Here is a 21,346-nt window from a genome sequence, read left to right on the forward strand (position 1 = left end):
AAACAACAGCAGCACAAATTGCACAATTGTTGCATCAGTACCAGCTTGTAAGCGAGACAAGACAGAAATACTATAATGACTGACGTCCACGGAAGTGCTCCCGCACAGAGCTCACGTGTCGTGCACAGTTCGAGGCGACCGGTGAAAGCTATCAGAATAAGCAGTACTTTGTTTGTCCGTCACACACGCCGTGCCCATTGTGCGCCTGTTAGAATGGGTGTGCGTGTCGAGCACCAAATGACGTCAGTGAATAACCACGTGATTAGATATATATTTGTGTAACGTATCACTGCGTACGATGTGAAGCGAGGTGCCCCACAGCGATGGTCGAGTAGTTACGGCGCTCCACTGCTGCCCCGAAGGTCGCAGAATCAAATTAATAATAATAATAATAATAATAATAATAATAATAATAATAATAATAATAATAAAAATAATAAAACAATTATTATTATTATTATTATTATTATTATTATTATTATTATTATTATTATTATTATTATTATTATTATTATTATTATTATTATTATTATTATTATTATTATTATTATTATTATTATTATTATTATTATTATTATTATTATTATTACACGCAGCTAGCGTTTACGTGTGTTCTGTCGTAGAAAGTTTTATGTGGCAGAGAGTTCGGAGGTCTTGTTTCAATCATCCCATCCACCATACACGTTGACCTCGCTGTTAATGCGCTGGAGCTTTGTCCAAGATTGAGTGTTATTCGTTAAGTTGTACATCGTTTACGTTTACGGGTACTTTAAGACATTTTCTAATTGAATCGGTACCGACGAGCGTCAGTTAAATTGAGAAAACTAATATTTGTATTAGTAAGGAAATGTGAACCGTATTCAGAATGTTTAAGTGTGCCGAAAAAAGAGCACATGTTTGCATTTTGGTGTGGGGGAATTTACAAAACATCACCAACAATATAAAAACCTATATATAAATTATATAAAAGACTTTGTGGGCCCGCTGCCGAACTTATTTCGGAAATCAGCGCAGCCCAGGTGCCAACCACGTGATGTTACCAAGACGAGTGCGATTCCATACGCTACACGGCATCTCACACGGGATCAAGAAGATTGCTAGGCGCGTAGGGTAACTGTGGTGTTTCTCGGCGCCTAACAAGTTGGGCCAAATGTGCAAGCTTGTTTATAAGGAATGAATAAAAAATGCCCTGATCAGTTTGTAAAGCGTACATTCAGTTTTGTGTATGAAGTCCCTTTGTCGAGCGCAAGAACGTACGTAAGCCATAGTGGTCGATGCCTGGACCCTCGTCTCAGGGAGCCCGATAATTTTCGCCAGGAGCAAAGAAGCAATTTGGCTGGGCTCTATGCAGCCTGTGATGCTCTCCAATCTTTCGCACTCGCTGTGTTGTGTGTATAGATATCGGCAAGAAACTGTACGCTTGACAAAAGAAGCCTTGGCTATCCGCAAAAAAAAAAAAAGTCTTTAGGATGTCACTATGCCACGACTAGCCCTCAAAAGAATGGACGTCGTGTATCTGAGAGGCATTCCTTAATATCACGAGAGTTTATCAAAACAAAAGAAAAATGCTTTATTTGTCTTCGCTTTGCCTGTGCAGTATTGGGCGTGTGGGGAAGACACATTTGCTATCTATTTGATTATTCCCTTCGTGCAACGAAATTCAGTTGTTAGTTGAGCGCCCGTGTTGTCTCTAGTTCCTCTCTGTGCCCTTATTTTCCGTGCTGTGCTTCATTCTTAAAATATGGAACGCCAACCCGCCCAACGTCGTGCCCTTTTGTTTTCATGAGAAATTAGCTTTTCCGACAGTCGAGCTCAGCCTCATATTTTAGAGTCGAAATCACGCACTGTGAGACGTGGAGATATAAAGACGAACATATTGGAGTGAGTGAGGTAGTGAGTGAGTGCCTGCGTTTGTGAGCACTGCTAGCCATATTTTCCAGATTCTTTGTCGTGATCATTTTTCTCCCCATCCTACCGTAGTGTGTAATACCGTTAGGTTAATGAGCATATGCCAAGTACTGTCAAATCGTCAATGTACGCGGACGACATATGCGTTTGGACGTCTGCAGTAACACGTCTACAGCTGCGAGCGCAAATTCAGAGACCGGCCACTCAAGCTGCCATTTATAATAAACGAGGTCAAGAAATTTCCCCTGGAAAATGTGCGCTTGTGGCATTCACGCGCAAACCAATCAGAACTATAGCGTTGTGATAAACGGCGAAAAGATACTTTATCTCCGATCGGACAAGTTCCTAGGTGTTATAGTTGACAGAGACCTTTCATAGAGCCCACATGTATCATGCATGAAAACGCGGTTGACAGGCATCTGTCATTTGTTCAAGTTCTTCACTGGATTAAACTGGGGAGTGTCCACAGCCACTTTGTTGCAACTATACAGGGTTCTTTTCCTTGGATTACTTTGGTACAGCCTGCCTGCATCAACCAATGCAAGTGAAACAAGTAAACGGATGCTTCAAAGTGTCCAGGCTCAAGCACTCCGGATTTCTCTAGGCTGGCCTCAAAGTGCATCAACAGTGGCAACTATTGCCATCACATGGGACCACCTCATCAAGACCCACATTGGTGTTGAAGTGCTGAGGACACATGTACGACACCTTGCTCGAACTCCTCACCATCAACTAGCCTCTCTACCAGTGGACCGACCACGCACATTTTACTGCAAAACAATAACCGCATATTGTGAGTCGATCCCAACTTCGTTCTCTCCTGTCGCTAGACCTGTGACTCCACAATGGTGCCTCGCTCAACCACATAATATTACCCCACCTGGCATCCGAAAAAAAAAGCAGATTTGTTGTCACCAGCTCTTAAGCAGCTAACACTTCTAAAGCCCTTCTTACAATTCCTGGCATCCAAAACAAGAAAAAGTCGTCGCATCTAGCCCTGAAACAGGCCACATTACTTTTCCTGCAAGAGAAGCACAACGGACGCCTTCACATTTACACGGATGGCTCGGTGTCTTCAGTAAGCTCTGCAGGGGCGGTGGTTATTCCCGCGAGGCACATCACAATTAAATTCATGACATCGCATTTGACGTCGTCGACAGCTGCAGAACTTGCAGCCATTCGTGCAGCTCTGGAGTTTATAGTGAAAGAACCTTCCGGAATTTGGTCGATCTTCTCGGACTCGAAGGCATCTCTTCAATGTCTTATATCACCCTTTCGCCATGGACCTAATGAACAGTTAGTAGCTGAAATAAGGCATCTTCATCACCAAGCAACCGAAAAACAGCACAGCATAGTGTATCAGTGGATACCAGGTCATTGCGGTATATATGGCAATGACCGCGCAGATGAGGCCGCTAGATCTGCACACGATGGTACCCAATACACAGCCATCCCGTTCTCAAGAACCGACGCAGCTACAAGACTTCGTTCGCTTGCACGTGACCTCACACTGGTACAGTGGAACTCGACAGACTTCACAAACGCGCGCCTGCATAACTTGGATCCCGATCTGCAGCTTCGTCTTCCCCCAAGGATATCTCGAGCTGAGGAGACTCTTCTATGCCGCCTGTGGCTTGGAGTGGCCTTCACGAACGCATACTCTTATCTCATCGGGATGGCCAGCTCTCCTACATGCACTTACTGCAGTTGCGAAGAAACCATCGCGCACCTTCTGTGTGAGTGCACCCATTTCAACGCGCAAAGACAAGAACTCACTGCAGCTCTGGATAGACTAGACAATCGGCCTTTGTCGGAACAAAGGATTCTGGGTCATTGGCCGAGCCCATCCTCAGCCCAGAAGGCTTTGAAAGCTTTGCTGCGCTTTTTGCGGACAACTGGCCTCAGAGACAGACTTTAGTGTCTTATACTCTTTGACGTTGCCTTTCCTCTGTCGCAATTTTTTTTGCAATTTCTCCCTCTCTTCGCAACATTTCTTTTTAACATCTTTCATTCCCCTCACCCCGTTCCCCAGCACAGGGTAGCCAGCTGGTCTAAGAACTGGCTAACCTCCCTGTCTTTCCGCTTAAGCTTTCTTTCTCCTCCTCTTCCTCATGTATAAAAAATATCAAGATCCCATACATATATACACTGACAGATCAGTTCAGCCGAAACGCTCAATTGGAGCAGTCATGATACCAAGGTTGGCCACGATGATTAAATTCAAGACATCCCACGCAAGAACATCAATGGCAGCGGAAATGGCAGCCCTTCGTACCACATTACGATTTGTCAGTGATCAACCTACGCGCAAGTGGACTATTTTCTGCAACTCGAAAGTGGCACTGCCGTGTCTACTATCAGCTTTACGCCGTGGACCGCACGAGCAGCTGGTACTAGAGACAGCAGAGCTTATACACCATACAACTGAGAAAGGGCATCGAATTACATTTCAGTGGTTACCCGGTCACTGCGGAATTATCATAAATGAACGGCCTGATCAAGCTGCCCGCTCAGCCCACGCAGAAGATCATGAACGGCTACTACTACTTTCTAGGACAGATACTGCACGAAAGCTCCGCTGGCTTGCTCGCCAACAAACCACATCACAATGGAATCAGCCGCACTTCAAGCATGCCCGACTGTACTCGCTTGACCCTACGTCAAGCCTTCAAGTCCAGTCGAGGCCAGACCCTTTTATGCAGGCTATGGCTGGGCGTTGCGTTTACCAACGCCTACGCTTTCCGCTTTTAGATGGCCAACACCGCAGCCTGTGACCACTGTCGCAACAAAGAAACCATCCAACATATCCTTTGTGACTGCCTATAGTAAAGTAGACAATGACTATGTCTTCGCAACCAACTCGACAAATTAGATAATCAACCTCTATGGAAGGAAAGAATTTTACAACATCGACAAGATGCAACTTCACAGAAGAAGGCCCTGGAAGCGTTACTGCACGTTTTGCACTATTTGCGATCGACCGCCTTTTCTGAACGGTTATAGCCTGAATGGCCTTCCTGTGTGCGTTTTTGTTTTCTCGTGAGTGCTCGTGCGTTTCTTTCCTCTTCGTCCACCCCCTCTTTCTTGCCCCTATTTTCCCACTCCCAGTGCTGGGTAGCAAACTGGATGTCAATATCTGGTTAACCTCCTGGCTTTCTTTTTAAAACACGATAGTCTTTCTTGGGGACCTCTGACGCAAAAATTTTGGTCTGTCTGTCTGTCTGTCTGTCTGTCTGTCTGTCTGTCTGTCTGTCTGTCTGTCTGTCTGCCTGTCTGTCTGTCTGTCTGTCTGTCTGTCTGTCTGTCTGTCTGTCTGTCTGTCTGTCTGTCTGTCTGTACATTTGTCTGTTTGTCCATTCTTAATGGCACAGGGTACTTGGGATGGTCGGCCCCATTCGCAGCGCCCATCAACGTTGCTCAAGCTTTAGTGTTCAAACTTGTGCAATTGTCAATTAAAAAGCAATTATTGCGCATGTCTGGGCCACCGTAACAACACGTATATATTCTGCATGTGCGTCTTTTCCTAGAAAAGGCATACATAAGTAATTTTAAGAACCGTAGCACTTATCACGTTGCACTGACCATGCAACGCTTGCACGAAAAAGCAAGTGTTTCCAACGCTTTGCTAAGACGAGACGGTGGCACCTACCCATCGCCTTGCGTTCTACACCTTATCACCTTTGAGACGAACACGCGAACAGCGCCACGCACTTCGTTTTCCGAGAAAACAGCCAGATGGCGCCCATGTCTCACGTGTGACATGATTGGCTCCATTTATGGCTCCTTATGGCTCTATTTTGACAACGAGAGCGGGAAAGAGATGATAATAGGCTTCCTATAGTAGTACATCAACAGGCCCAGATGTCATTCCAATTATGCTTATAAAGACATTGAGTCTCAAGCCTAAGCAGGTTTTGAGAGAGGCAGTGAGCAAAATAATAATCGATGGTAAAGTCCCTGATGAATGGAAACTTAGTAGGATGAGCATATCTATAAAGAAAAGGGGGACAAAGCTGTCTACTGTCCTATAACAGTGACATCAGTGGTCCACAGGCTGACGATGCAGATTATAAAGGAAGGACTGCAGGCATGGATGGAGAATGAGGGGCTGCGTGGGGAACTGGAGAATGGGTTTCGGAAACACAGGAGGTTGGAAGACAATCTGTTCTCACTGACGCAGTGCATCGAAATAGCAGAAAAGGAACACAGACCCATGTGGCTAGCATTTTGGGATATAAAGGGAGCGTACGATAGCGTGGTTCAAGAGGAATCGTGGGGAATACTGGACACACTAGGCGTGGAAGATGGAGTCACTAATCTTTTAAAGTATATCGATAAAGGTAACAAGGTAGTTATAAAGTGGGAAAAACACGTATCCATGCCCAAAAAGGTAAAACGGGGGCTTAGGCAGGGGTGTCCACTGTCACCCTTGTTATTCATGATGTACCTACAAGGATTAGAGGCCAAACTAGAGGGAAGTGGACTTGGCTTCAACCTCTCTTTAGTCAAACAAGGAAAACTCATTTATCAGGCACTACCAGCATTAATGTACGCAGATAATATAGTGCTAATGGCCGACAACAAGGAATATTTGCAGAGATTGATGGACACCTGTGGAAATCAGGGAGATAGGATATATTTAAGATTCAGTAAGAAAAAATCAGCAGTCATGATTTTTAATGATAATGAAAGTAGTGAGCTTAGGATACAGGAGGTCACGCCAGAAATAACATATAAATACAAATCTGGGCGTATGGATAAGCAATGAGAACAAGTATCTAAGGGAACAGGAAATAAGCGTAACGACTAAAGGTAACAGGAATGCAGTAGTGATGAAAAATAGGGCACCGTGGAATTACAATAGGTATGATGTTGTGAGAGGAATATGGAAAGGGGTCATGGTTTCTGGTCTCACGTTCGGCAAGGCAGTCTTGTGCATGAGATCAAAAGTTCAAGCAAGATTAGAAATTAAGCAACGTGGAATAGGTAGGCTTGTTTTGGGAGCTCACGGGAATACACCAAATCGGGGAGTACAAGGTGATATGAGATGGACATCATTTGAGGGCAGGGAAGCTAGCAGCAAGATAAAATTTGAAATGCGATTAAGAGAAATGGGGGAGGAGCGTTGAGCTAGAAAGGTTTTCAGCTACTTGTACATGAAGGATGTTGATACAAAATGGAAGATGCGAACCTGAAAATTAACGTTTAAATGCTTAGAAAACAGCAGGGGGCCAAACCGAAAAAAATTATCGGTTAAGAAGAAGGTGAAGGACGTTGAGACCAGTATGTGGAGAATGGGCATAATTAAAAAGCCCGCACTAGAGATATATCGAACTTTTAAGCAGGAAATTACCAAGGAAAGGATCTATGATAATACTAGGGGTAGTTCTCTACTGTTCGAAGCCAGGGCGGAAGTAATGGAACCAAGACATATCGGGCCAAATACGAAGGGGTAGACACGGTATGCGGTGCGTGTGGAGAGGAGGAGGAAACTGCCATGCACTTGATAATGTTCTGTAAAAGGCTTCACCCTGTAGTTCAGGATGATGGCGCAGGGTTTTTCAAAACACTGGGGTTTAGAAACAGGGGGGGGGGGGCAAAATCGAATTTAAGCGGGTAGAATTAACTAGGAATTATCTGATTGGTGGCTAAAGTCAAGACACGAGTGAAAATTAAACCCTTCATTGCAAGGTACCAGTCGTCAACTTCACAATTTAAAGAAAAAAAAGATAAATCTAATTTTCGGTACACTAATTACTGCGGCTAGGTGGCGTTCACCGCTGCCCGATCTAAAGGGTACAGCTATATCCATCCATCTATCCACCCATGACGTGACTTGATGTGCTCGTTATGATATGATGATGTGCTCGTTATGATAACTCACGGTATGATGACGCTGTAGAGGAGGGGTATGTAAATTTTGATATTCTGGAATTATTTAAAGTGCACGTCATACTGTACACAGGCCCCTAGCATTTCACCTTCATTGTATTGCGACTGTCGCGGCTGGAATCAAACCTGTGGCCCTCGGGACAGAAGCCGAGTTGTAACCACTACGCCACCACGGCGGACTCCGCCAAAGGAATATGAGTCCATAATTCTCCTTTCTTTCTTTAATCTACGTGAAAAGAGCGCAACAAACGAGCATCCGTGTTGCTAAGTGCGACCATCTTAAGCTTTCCGAAGGGATTGACGTCACGATAATAAACTGCATGAAGCGTTCTTGCAAGTTCTTTTTGCGTGGAACGATGATGACTGCACGCAGACCTTTTATCATCGCTTAGATTTGAACCTGCTGTATGCGCAAGGTTGCAGTCAGTGCGATGCAGCAAAAAATGAAAGTGCCTTTATTCAAGCTGTAGCGTAGTTGACAAAGAAGGACTGTGCCCTGCTTTCGCCATCGGTTCACAGTTGACACCTTCGCCATTTAACTCCCATGACTCCAATAGTGCAAATGTTATCCAAAAAGACAACCTGGTTGTTGATGTGGTTGCAGTGTGACCAGCGCAACAAAGGGCGCATGCACTCGCGCTCAAGTGCCCGCCTTGAATTCGCTGTCTTACACGGCGGGCAACTCGCGATAAGGTCCTCGAGATGCAAGCTCTTCCGACATTGCCGACGCACGCAGCCGCCCACGTAGCGCACGTGTATTGTCTTGTGTGCTGCTTCTGTGTTTAGGAAAAAAAAAAGGTTCACGACTAAGAGTACTTAGTACTCTACTATGGGAGAGCATAAAGCCATCCCAAGGGCCTCCATGCCATGCTTGACCATTCGCGAAGCTGTTTCAGAAACCACGCAAGTCATATAGTGTCAGTCTGCAATGGCACACATGTTAATGCAACAACCACCACTTCTTGAGTTAGTGCATTGCCGTTAAGTAAAATGAGGAAACAGTCAACTCTGGCAGGCACGCTGGCGACGAGCCGCATTCTTTTAACTTTTCTATCGCGAAGAGTTTTTCTATGGCGAAGAGATTTCTCACCGGCACGGGTGAAGGAAGACGAAGTGATTCTTTGTAGAACACATATGCTAGGATTGCCAGTCAATACATCCACCCTATTATCGTTTGGAGCCAGTCAGTTGGGTGTGGGCCGCAGTGCTATTCTGTCAGCGCTACATAAATTCATTCAGGCAACCGGAAGGGTACGCTGCTAGTGGTACTGCCAGATATATCCGCGGATATATTGCGCTGAGCACGCTGCAATATATCCAATTCTTTCTCCCCCTTCCTCATTCTTGTTAATTTGTTTTATATAATCTGGTTCATCGCATTCTTCTGCAATTTTTCACGTTTTTTCAAAGGAATATTATTATTGTTCCTATCTAATTTCTCTTTATTTTTTAGCAAGCGTTGTAAAAATGATAAATTATGCGGTACAGTGTGGCCAATCCCCCATGTGGGTATGAGCCAAGATCTCCTAGGAGACAAGACAAGACAAGACAAGACATCTCGCTAGTCTCGGTGCTTTTCTGGACTTTTCGCTGCAGTTGTGGGGTGTATTGCCCCGTAGGTTGCGGTAATGGATGCACAACCTCACGAGGCAACGTCTGACTCCGGCTCGACCGCGGCCACTACCTCGAGGAAGCGAGGAAACACATCCAGTGAGAGCGATGACTCTGAGCTGTGCTCCGCATCTTGCGACGAGTCCGCAGACGACGGCTTTCAACCTGTCCTGCACCGCAAGGCCAAGCGACGGATCATCAATCCATCGCCGGTGTCAAGTACAGCCACCGTGAAAACGGCGCCCCAGCGATGGCCCCATTCCATCCTGTTTGTGCCAAAGAACGCTACCGAAAGCCTGCGTGTTCTTAACAGGCAAGCGCTTTCGCTCTATTTTGAGAACACTGTGCTGAACGAGATTAAAGACCTACGGCTTAATACAAGAAGAAGCATCCTGGCAGTCGATGTGCGGCACCCGAGTGCGCTGAGCACGCTGCAATAAGTAACACAACTGGGAAACATTGCAATTAGGTCCATCATACCAGCCGATGGTGCGACCACATCAGGAGTCATTTACGACATTAACACGGAAATCCCAAACACAGACCTTCCAATACTTATAAAACCAGCGAGTCAAGACAACGTCATTGTCAGTGTTGGACGGCTTGGTAACACACGCTGTGTGAGAGTAACATTCAAAGGTGACTGTCTTCCCGCATACGTGAAGGCTGGCCACTTTCGTCAACAAGTTCGACCGTTTATTCCTAAACCCGTGCAATGCTTCAATTGTCAGAAGATCGGCCATGTAAAGGGTGTTTGCAGGAGCTCCGCAGCGTGCCCCCGGTGCGCCGAGCCACACGCGGAAGACAACTGTAGCGCTACCACACCGAAGTGTCCTAACTGTCAGGGTGCTCACAAGGCTTCTTCGAAAGAATGTCTGCACATAAAGAAAGAATTTTCTATTATGAGGCAAATGGTACGAGACAGCTCAACCCACAAAGAAGCTGCCGAGAAAATCCGGCGAAGACGACGTCGCCGTCGAAGGTCTTCACGTCGGGGAGCGCCAACTTCAGGCGATAAGTCGACGCATCAGGAAAGATCGCCAGCTGCAGTTTACAGCACGGCAAACACAGACGTTGTAAAAGAGCAAAGGGGCAGACCAGTCTCTACAGAAGAGTGGCCTCCACTTACGCGTACACAAGGCTCAGAAGAGCCGCAACAGAGGCCGTCTTCTTCAGAGCAAGCTGTTGTAATGGAGGACTTGCGGAACACAGATCTGCAAGTGATAGCTCTTTTGCGACCATTAATTAACGCCCTCCGCTTGTTGTTAAGCAACTCGCACACACCGTCAGCAAGAAGTGCATTGCAATTACTGGACGCTTTGAGTCCAGCACTCGCAGCCCTTGAGTAAATAATGGCTCACCAGCTACTGCCTTTCAGAGAAGAGGTCCGAAAAGCAGCGATTATTCAATGGAATGCCCGGGGACTGAGGTCACGCATCGCCGATTTCCGTCGGTTCGTGTACACCAATAAGTTCCCCATCATTGTCATCTGCGAGCCAAATTTCCAGAAAGAAATCAGACTTTCTGGTTTTGAGTCATTCATGTCGTCTACAACTGTGGACAGTAGCAAAGTTATGATGTTTATTCACCGCGACCTCACCTACATTCATCATGGTGTCACCCCACGACGACAATCAATATATAAGTATAACAGTGAAAAGGAGACTTACCATCACGGTTGTGGGTGCCTACCTCTCTCCGTCAAGTCGTTTCGACCATACAAGACTACAAGGCATCCTGTCAGCAACTTCTCACCCATGCATTATAATTGGCGACTTCAACGCCAATCATACAATCTGGGGAAGTTCGAAGACCAATGTTAAAGGGAGAAAGTTGGTGTCCTTCGCCTCCGACAACCAACTTTTCTTGCTAAATGATGGCAGTCCAACGTTCCTACGTGGTTCAAGGTATAGCAGCTGCCTTGACCTGGCCTTTGTCTCACGAGGCCTCGTCAGGCATGCTGAGTGGTTTGCAGACATAGAAACGCATGGAAGTGACCACATTCCCATTTACGTCAAAATCGAAGGATTGTCCCATGCTAAGATACGCGACAGTGTTCAGAGAGTCGACTGGTTGAAATTCCAGTCTCGCATGGAAAGAGCAATGTGAAGCAAACATATCCCTCAACCTAGAGGAGATACTTAAAAGCACAATACACGATACTACGTGTACCCTCACCTGCTCTCCCAAAGTAACGGAATTTGACATCGAGCTAGAACGACTTCGAGCAATCCGACGGCGTGCTGAACGAAGATACCGACGCACGGAGGCGATACAAGACTTACGGATTGCTCGACGTATACAAAAGAAGATTGAGCGCCGGATAAATAAACTCGAGTCACAACGTTGGACTGCTTTTTGTAAGTCACTTGACCCACGAAAACCTTTATCCCAATTGTGGAAGACGGTACGAGGTCTCCGCACAAAACCCACTCAGTGGTCACCATTCAGGGCTCTCGCACTTTTTGAACAGAGACGCAGCATTGACGTGACAGAAGACTTCTGTGCCAGAGTATCTGGCCCACTCGCAGTGCCCAATAGCCTATTGTCCTCGACTAACTGTCCACAAACATTGTATTCCCGCATGGATATGCCTTTTTCCATCGTGGAGCTCAGAGCAGCACTAGCTTTGTGTGGACGCACGTCAGCACCAGGGCCCGATAGAATTTCTTATAAGGCCTTGTGTCATTTGGGTGAACGCGCGAGAATCCACCTTTTGGAGTTGTACAACAAATCCTGGCGAGATGGAACGCTGCCGACAAGCTGGAAGACAAGTCGCATAGTTCCACTTCTGAAGCCAGGCAAGTCACCGTTGGACCTCTCATCTTATCGTCCGATCGTATTGGCCAGTTGTGTAGGCAAAGTTATGGAGAGGATGATCCTTGGACGCCTGGAGTGGTTCTTGGAGTGTAACAACATCTACCCAGATGCCATGGCAGGATTTCGGCGTGGTTGAGCATCGATTGACAACGTAGTCGACCTGGTCACTTATGTCCAACACGAGAAAGGCCGTAAGCGTCTCTGCGCATCTTTGTTCCTAGACGTCAAAGAGGCGTATGACAACGTTTCGCATGAAGCTGTTCTCATCGCTCACGTAGATATAGGAGTAGGTGGTCGGATGTATCGCTGGATACGTAGTTATTTGTCAATGCGATCCTTCTTTGTGAGCACTGAAGACGGTACAACCTCTCCACATTACAGCCACCGTGGCGTCCCCCAGGGCGGCGTACTCAGCCCTGTGCTGTTCAATCTTACGTTAATCGCTCTCACTGAGCATCTGCACAGCACGGTCAGACTATCAATGTACGCAGATGACATCTGCATTTGGGCATCGGATGTAACACGCCTGCAGTTACGAGGAGGAATTCAAAAAGCTGCCACTGAAACATTACACTACCTCCGAAATCGAGGCCTGGAAATTTCTTCCGAGAAATGCGCCCTCGTAGCTTTTACACGAAAGCCTATGGATAAGTGCACTATAAGCATCAATGGTCAAACTGTACCATACGTTCAATCGCACAAGTTTTTGGGCGTCATAATTGACAGGAATCTATCATGGAGCGATCACGTTCTGCACATGAAGAAACGGTTAAAGGACATCTGTAATATAGTGAAGTTCTTTGCAGGAAAGACTTGGGGAATGTCTCCCAGTGCAATGCTACAGCTGTACAGAGTACTTTTTCTCGGTTTCCTGCGGTATAGTTTACCGGCATTGACCAATGCAAGCAAAACAAGCCTTCGAACGCTACAGAGTGTTCAGTCCCAGACACTCCGGATTTGCCTCGGCTTGCCTCGTAGTGCGTCAACAATGGCTACTATAGCTATCGCCGGTGACCACCTCATCACGACACATATCGACGTTGAGGCACTCAGGACACATATAAGGCATATTGCTCGGACACCCTGCCACCACCTAGCCTCTTTACCAGCAGACAGACCACGTTCGTCATTTTGCCAAACGGTCACCACATACCGCGATTCTTTGCCAACATGCTTCACACCCGCCACCAGGCCTTCGACTCCTCCTTGGTGCCTGACTCAGGCTAATATCAGGCTAACTATACCTGGCATCAAGAAAAAAACAGATATGTCGTCACCTGCTCTTAGACAGCTTGCTCTGCTCTTGTTATACGAGACGTATCAAGGCTGTATACACGTATACACCGACGGCTCTGTTTTACAGATGAGTTCAACGGCATAATTTGTTATACCGATAACTGACACGACTAGAAAATTCAAGACCTCCAACCTTACGACATTAATGGGAGCAGAGCTCACAGCTCTTCGTGCCGCATTGCAATTTATCAGCGATGAACAGCCACAAAAATGGAGAATTTTTATTGACTCAAAGGCGGCACTGCAATCCCTTCTATCCCCTTTACGCCACGGCCCGTACGAACAGGTGGTATTTGAGATTGCAGAAAGGACTCACCAATTGATTGAGGAAGGACATGAAATAGCCTTTCAATGGCTGCCAAGTCATTGTGGAATAATTGGCAATGAACGGGCCGATCGAGCTGCCCGTTCTGCCCATACTGAAAGCGATGAAATATCAATTCCGCTTTCCAGAACTGACGCTGCACGGAACCTCCGCATGCTTGCTCGCAAGCGCACCACGTCACAATGGAACGAGTCACATTTCTTCCATGCACGATTAGGTACTTTAGACCCAACTCTCAGTCTTCGAATTCCTCCGGAATCACGCCGACGAGACGCTACTATGCTGTGCAGATTATGGTTGGGCGTCGCATTTACCAATGCGTACGCGTTCCGCATAGGAATGGCTGACACTGCTGCATGCGACCTTTGCGGCAGTGATGAAACAACTTGGCACATTCTGTGTGAATGCCCACAATACTGCTCGCAGAGACAGTCACTCTGCAATGCACTAGATGAACTGGACAACCAGCCTCTGTCGGAAGAAAGACTCCTGCGCTGCCAACAGGACTTTATGTCGCAGAAGAAGGCTGTGAAGGCGCTCATGCGCTTCTTGCGTTCAACCGGCCATTCCAAACGACTGTGATGGGAACTCCCTGAATGTGCGCGCATGTGTTTTTTTTTCAATTTATTTTATATCTCTCTATAGCTATCCTCTTTCCGACCCTTTTCCCCACCCCCGTACAGGGTAGCAAACCAGTTCGTCTAGGTTAACCTCCCTGTCTCTTTTTTTAATTATTTTTTCTCTCTCTCTCTCTCTCTATTGCGATGACTTCTGTATTGTATTTTTGTTTTCCGTGATAACACGTATGTCATAACGGTAATGATGGCCTTCGCTGTAATAATATTCGTGGTGGCCTCCGCAATCGTACGTCCTCGCTAATAATACGTTTGCAGTCTCCCTTTGAAATTATCCAAGTCGGTCACCTTGAGGGAAAATGAAACATGATCATGATGACAATGATTTTCTACTATATTGATCTTGCAACCCATCGAATCAGAAGTAGTGAATGGATAAAAGAGGCGCTGAGTCGCACGGCTGATGATGGCGTTACGATGATTCCTCCTACCGCACAGAACTTACACCTCGGGCAGTCGCTGGTTAGATTTTATGCTCTTGGACAAAATAGGTTTAAACTAATAAATTGCACGTTTCTCTTTTTTTTCTTTAAATTTTTGTGTCCGCGAGCCAAACCTGATCGTAGGTTGAGGTGTGTATGTGCTGGGTGGGGGGGGGGGGTACACTGGGTTGATTTTCACCACCAGGTTTTTTTCCCATTCTTTCCTTGAATACGCACCAACACAATATAGAGCTTCAGCAGTGAAACGAATACTCATGGTGAACTTTTCGGAGCAGTGAGTGAAACTCAATGGTCCTATGAAGATGGATGTGTGTTTGCATGATTGCTTCGAGTCTCTCCACAAACAGCGAGGAGGGTCTCGACTTTTCTCGCAAATAGTAGCAAAATTTCGCATTAAAACAACTCACATCATAGACTGACTGCACCGCCATCATCACAGATATGCCCGTTGGGAAAAATTTGTTGTAAATTCACTCCCAAAATATCCGCTAAGGGGTTCGTCATAACCCCCTATACAGTGTAGGCCCCACCATTTTGTTATTACTGCTACTGTTGAAGTAGCTAGAAAGCTAATTCGAACACGATTGAACCGAGCCTGGTTATTATACGTGTCTTGATGGCAAAATGTACTACGCTGGTTGATACACAATTCGTCCGATCATTATTACTATATCTAAAGGATTTAAATAACACAAACTCTCATGCACCCACCATTCCAAGTAAACTTTATTGGCTCAGCGAGCGTTGTACTACAAAGCAGCACACTATGAAATACAATCTGAGTAGTATATTCAAAGCCTAAGACGTGCAATAGGTCAGTACTAGTTTCATTTGAATGGCGAAAGCGGTTTGGTTGTGGCTCTAATAACGTTTGACCAATAAGAAAGGTAACGGCTACTTATACGTTGGAGTGAAAATATCTACATTGCCGTCACGGATTTATACAAGGGGATGGAACCAGCGCCCAAACAGCACCCCTTCTTTCATTGCGCTGTAGTTTCACCGTCCAATCAGACTAGTTAGGTCGGCTTAATAAGTTCCTAAGCAAAGTAAGTAACAATGCCGCATGAGTTCCCCTCGAAGATTCATTTTGATATTCCTTCCTGCATTTTTATCAGCAGGCATATATGCCGTCACGCCAGACAGATAAGGTCTTGTGGATAATAACGCCGCAGCAGATGCGCTGCTGCAACGGGCGATGTGCGACGCTATTTCGGCTTGTGGGAGGCAAACCTTCGTTAGTTCAATCAGGTCGCGTCATCATTTTTCTACCTATCGAGGGGTCACGTTCAATGCTCATAGTGCACCGGTGTCGTTTCACCTTGCTCCCGAAGAAATAGCTGCGCCCCCAAAAGCTTATCAACGCATCACTATTGGCGGGCAGAGAATTCGCTGGTGTATGTCACTCCTCCGCAGCACCGTGGCCTTTTAGCGGTACCGCCTTTACTATGACGCCTTTCTTGATCTTCAGTATGAGGGGGTTCATGTCGATGTTTGGTGGATCCTGCAACGAAGTTTTTTTTATTAGAAAGAAAGCAATTATTTCATTAGCGGTAATAGATATGTAAGGTTAAATTTGATCGGACGTGACAGGTTCAAAGCGACCATAGCCCATTTCACTGTTGAGCACAACGTTAATTTACTTAAACAAATACATAAAACGACTTCATAACAAAATTAACAAGAAAAAGAATTTATCCCCCACCTGAGCACATCTACGTGTTCGTTTGTGTGCTTTCCATGTGGGTGTGTGAACGGAATTCAACTAAATCATTCACGCATGAAAGACAAGCAAAAACACGCAGCGACAAGAGCAAGCACGAGTCAGTGTGCCCGAAGTCACGCGTAACATTTTCAAGACACGTCCTTACTCATGAGAACAGTCAAATGGCCATGTTACCAAAATCAAATTAATTTTACACGTTATGTGAACGTAGGAAAAAGAAAATAATGACGATATTGTAGGCAACATATAGAATTGATTGATTGATTTGTGGGGTTTAACGTCCCAAAACCACCATATGATTATGAGAGACGCCGTAGTGGAGGGCTCCGGAAATTTTGACCACCTGGGGTTCTTTAACGTGCACCCAAATCTGAGCACACGGGCCTGCGACATTTCCGCCTCCATCGGAAATGCAGCCGCCGCAGCCGGGATTTGAACCCGCGACCTGATGGTCACCAGCCGAGTACCTTAGCCACTAGACCACTGCGGCGGGGCTAGGCAACATATAGAATGCAGATATTTGATAAATATGCTAAGCTGCTGTATGCACCGACTTTCTAGATCGTCGCGTTGTAATTACATTGCGGTTGCTCACGAATAACCTTGCAGCATTAGTAGAAAATGATATATTGTCGACCGAGCTTCGACAAATCTCTCAATGTCGTGGTTTATATTACCAACATGGTTGCCAACATTTTGCTAATACGCGAAGATGGATATGTAAAGGACCTCATAAACATGCCAGTTTCACCGCAATGGCTCCGCCATGAACGCGATAGTGACGAATTGTAATGCCGTATGAAGACAAACTCGTTCTGCAGATACGGCCGCTGCAGCGAGCGCCATAACCTTCACGCGGTCTATGGGTATACTGCAAACGTTGTTGTGAAAGCACATCACGTTCAAAGTTATAAAACATCTGCAAATGAGTTCTGCGGAAACCCACTAGGTGGCGGGAGGCTTATAAAAGGGCCACACGAAGCCACCGCCACGTGGCTTTGTGCTACGAACGGGAAGTTGTCTACGGTACCTTTCATAAGACATGTGTCGTACAAACGCCTCCTTTATTTTATTCAATGCGCTGTCTTCAACAAGAGCCGTCGGTCTGCCTTAGTTCAAAGAGTGGTCGTGATGCAACGCTGCATGAGCAAATAGTTTCTCAAAATTACCTAGAGGATAGTCCGGCGCTGCGATCGTTCAGTAACCACGGGAATGATGGGTAGTGCACAGATTTGCCTATAGTCTTCGTACTTGCGGGCGGCGAATCGCACTTGCGGCTTTGTTTATTGCTGGTTTCGGTTTCGTTTTGAAAGAAACAATGAATACTTTTCAATTTCGTGACCCGATTCGAAATGGTAAGCCTAAAAGAATAAGGTGGTGAAGCGCAACTGCTGAACAGTTGTTGATTTTTTTTTTCGTGAGAAAACAGCTCCAAGCCACACGAACACACGCGGAGCCAGAAACAGGCCAGAAGTACGAAGATTAGAAAAATCTGTCATAATTCTCGATGTTCTGCGAAAACTCCTCATTCTCAATGCTGTGACTCACGTCCATTATCAAGAACGGACGCCAGTGCAACGCTTCGATCACTTGCACGAGAACTGACACTCGCTCAGTGGAATTCACCAGTATTCACCAACGTCTGCCTTAGTAATTTGGACTCACACGTACACCTCCGTCTTCCATCAGAAATAACCAGAGCTGAGGAGACACTTTTGTGCCGTCTGTGGATTGGGGTGGCCTTTATGAATGCTTATTCGTTTCGAACTGGAATGGCCAGCAGCCCGACATGTGACAACTGTGGCTGCGCAGAGACTTTCTCCCATCTTCTCTGCGAGTGTCCTCGCTTCAGCGTGCCAAGAAAAAAAACTGTTGAAAGCTTTAGATAGACTAGACAGTCGCCAATTGTCCGAAGAAAGGGTATTAAGACACTGGCCGAGACCGTCCTGTGCACGCAAGGCATTGAGAGCGTTGTTGCGCTTTCTGCGGGCAAGTGGTCTTAGAGACAGACTGTAAGCAGCATCGTGGATCGTGTGATGACCTTCTCTCTCATTTTTTTCAACGACTCTTTCCTCTCATCTTTTATCCCCCTTACCACCTTCCCCAGTACAGGGTAGCCAGCCAGTCTGAGAACTGGCTAACCTCCTTGTCCTTTCTCTTTCAATCCTCTTCCTCCTCCACGTCCGTGGGCATCAGGCTGGCCATGAGAAACGCCCGGAACCCCAGTTTTCTCGGAACCAGCGTCCAGTGGTGGGAAGCGACAAAGGGATTAGAAGACGGTTCGTAAGCCACGCAATTCCTCCGGGTCGGCTTGTTTAGCGAGACGGCGAAGCAAACTGACCGCACAGGTCGTGTTTACGCGATTGAAATATCCACTCCTTGGCTGCCCTTCCAAGCAAAGGCGAAATGAGCAACCCAACCACCAAACTGTTCCAGGAAGGAACCCCATTTCCCCTCTCCTCAGTGAAACTCGGACGGGAAGAGCATTGCGTCAAGAGGTGCAATAACTATTTGGAGGACCATGTGTTACTGACTGATGCTCTGTGGGTGGTGACTTGTATGTGTGATTGGTGTTCCACTCAAGGAGGAGGAGCCCGACAGCGTTTATAACGACGCTGCAAGGTGCTGGACGTTGCTCTGAACCATGGTTGTTTAACGGTTCAATCACCACGCTCGTGGTTTGGAAGACTCCTAACCTCTCTATGCAGTAAATAGGTGTAAATAATGCTTAAACCTGTTTGTTTTTCGCATCTCCATCTTGTCAGCATTCGTTTCCTCTCCCAAAGTTGCACCGTGCTGCCACAAGAGACCGGGTCCGACGTAACCCTGACGTGTCGGCAACCCACGTCAGTGGGGAAGCGTCGGGTAGACCCCCGTCCACAACACTATGCTCGCTGATGCGCCTTGCATTGCAGCTCCCATAGACACTAGCGCCAGAGTTCACTCTATAGTGTATATTAGAAAATTCTATGTACATGGGGAGTAGGGCTGCTTGCATCACACGTGCTTCCGAGCACTTTCCCATGGAGACGTCATATAGACGTGTGTCTCTCTGCAGCATCATACGTCTGTCAGATTTGTTCCTTCATGCTCCATTGTGGCTGGAAGTAATGCTACCGCCACTTCAAATGCAGCGGCATCATCGTGACGCGTCCCCACTGGTATAGCGCCACGCACGGTGACACGCAATCAAAGCACCGCATCTTTTACAGAGACACCGTGACCGCCAACATTTTGATGACGAGGAATGCAAGACGCCGCCCCGAGGATCTGCACACAACATACAAAAAATGACTTAATATTATTCCTGTCGCAAGGCACTGCACGAGGAGCTCTGTTCCCCATGGCCGCAAAGCACACATGAAGACTAGGCGATGGGTGAGAGCAGGGAAGGCCTAGAGGAGAGGTTGGGGAACGGCTGGATCAGGCACATCTGGCTCGCATTGATAAAACAGGGGAAGCGCTGGTTAAACGGGCGACCACAGCCTTTACGGACACAGGCGACCACAACCTTTAGATCAAAGTGTGGAACCAAAGGTATGCAGCGCTGCTTTTGGGGAGAATCGGCGGCGCTCTTTCGCCCTCCACTTGCGGGAGACAGGTGTCCCACCAGGTGTGGTGTGGCTTTGCAGCTAGCGAGTGTACATGCCTTAAGTCATTGAGTCATGGCTCGGTGAGTGAAAGAACTTTATATGGTCCCCAATAGGCGTGAGTGAATCGACGTTACCTGGCTAGGCCTAAGAAAAATGTTCTAGGTACACGAGTTCTCTTTCTGAGACCTTGGTTAGAAGGTGCATCTCAGGCGTGCCTCAAGATTAGGGAGGTTTATAATAATGACTGAAGGCGTGCTCTTATCATATTTTCATCTTTTAAAGATTTTATTGTGGAGCGGCATGTATGCGGGGTAGGCTGTTTTTGTTTCAAATATTGCCTTGAAAGAAGAACGCTGTAATTCAGCGCTTATGTTGTTGTTATCCTTGGTTAGCCTCTGTGCTTTTCCTCATTTGAGTTCTCTTTGTACGCGTCATAGGCAGACGAAGAGGTATTTCACCTATTTCTGTGAGGTACCAGATTACAAAACTCTCATTGAATAATTCTTTTTTCTTGGTATGCGCCCATTTTTGTAGAAAATATATTCTCTTCTTGTCTACATGATCGTTTATTGATTGAATTAAAAACAAGCCTACTTGAACAATGTACGGTGAAGCAAGAAGCCGAGGGAACTAAAGCCGGGGCCAAATGTGGTTCAATACTGGGGTGTCCCATGCGGAGTACTACGTTATCAAAAGAAAGTAGCCAAGACAGTGGAGGTTAACCGCATGTAGATTAACCAATTCATTCCAGTGAACCACGCGGTCAAAGTGCCCTCATCTTGTTAATTGGTGAAGAAGCATCAATACAGGAAAAGCGAGGAGGGGTGTAAATGCCGAAAAGAGTGCAAAAGAGAAGCCGCGAAGTCTGAAAACTTCGACTCCGGTAATCGCACTCAGACTCCACAGTGACTCTGGTGATCGCATTCAGTGCCTCTCACACGGGAGGAGTACTCTGTATACCATTAGGCCACCGCTAAGGTATAAGCACTTCGTGGGCCTCAATGGTCTGCACCTCCCGTGATATTATGTATTTCCCCTGAATTCTTAAGTGGCGCTAATAAATCTGGAATGGTACCTATAGCTGGTACGACTTCATC

The 21,346-nt window shown here is 46.4% G+C and overlaps 2 protein-coding genes across 2 annotated transcripts in view; one reads left to right on the forward strand and one right to left on the reverse strand.

Moving 5' to 3' along the window:
- Positions 1-21,346, forward strand: part of LOC119174258 (sulfotransferase 1C2-like) — a 265,196-nt gene that overhangs the window by 61,389 nt on the left and 182,461 nt on the right. The window lies entirely within an intron of this gene.
- LOC119174259 (thromboxane-A synthase) overlaps positions 16,050-21,346 on the reverse strand; it is a 54,176-nt gene continuing 48,879 nt past the window's right edge. Inside the window, exon 15 of the mRNA XM_075895911.1 lies at positions 16,050-16,434. Within this exon, the coding sequence (XP_075752026.1) occupies positions 16,333-16,434 (102 nt within the window). The 3' untranslated portion in view covers positions 16,050-16,332. The remainder of the gene's footprint in view (positions 16,435-21,346) is intronic.

The sequence above is a fragment of the Rhipicephalus microplus genome, chromosome 5 (genome assembly GCF_043290135.1).
Source record: "Rhipicephalus microplus isolate Deutch F79 chromosome 5, USDA_Rmic, whole genome shotgun sequence".
Classification (NCBI taxonomy): Eukaryota; Metazoa; Arthropoda; class Arachnida; order Ixodida; family Ixodidae; genus Rhipicephalus; species Rhipicephalus microplus.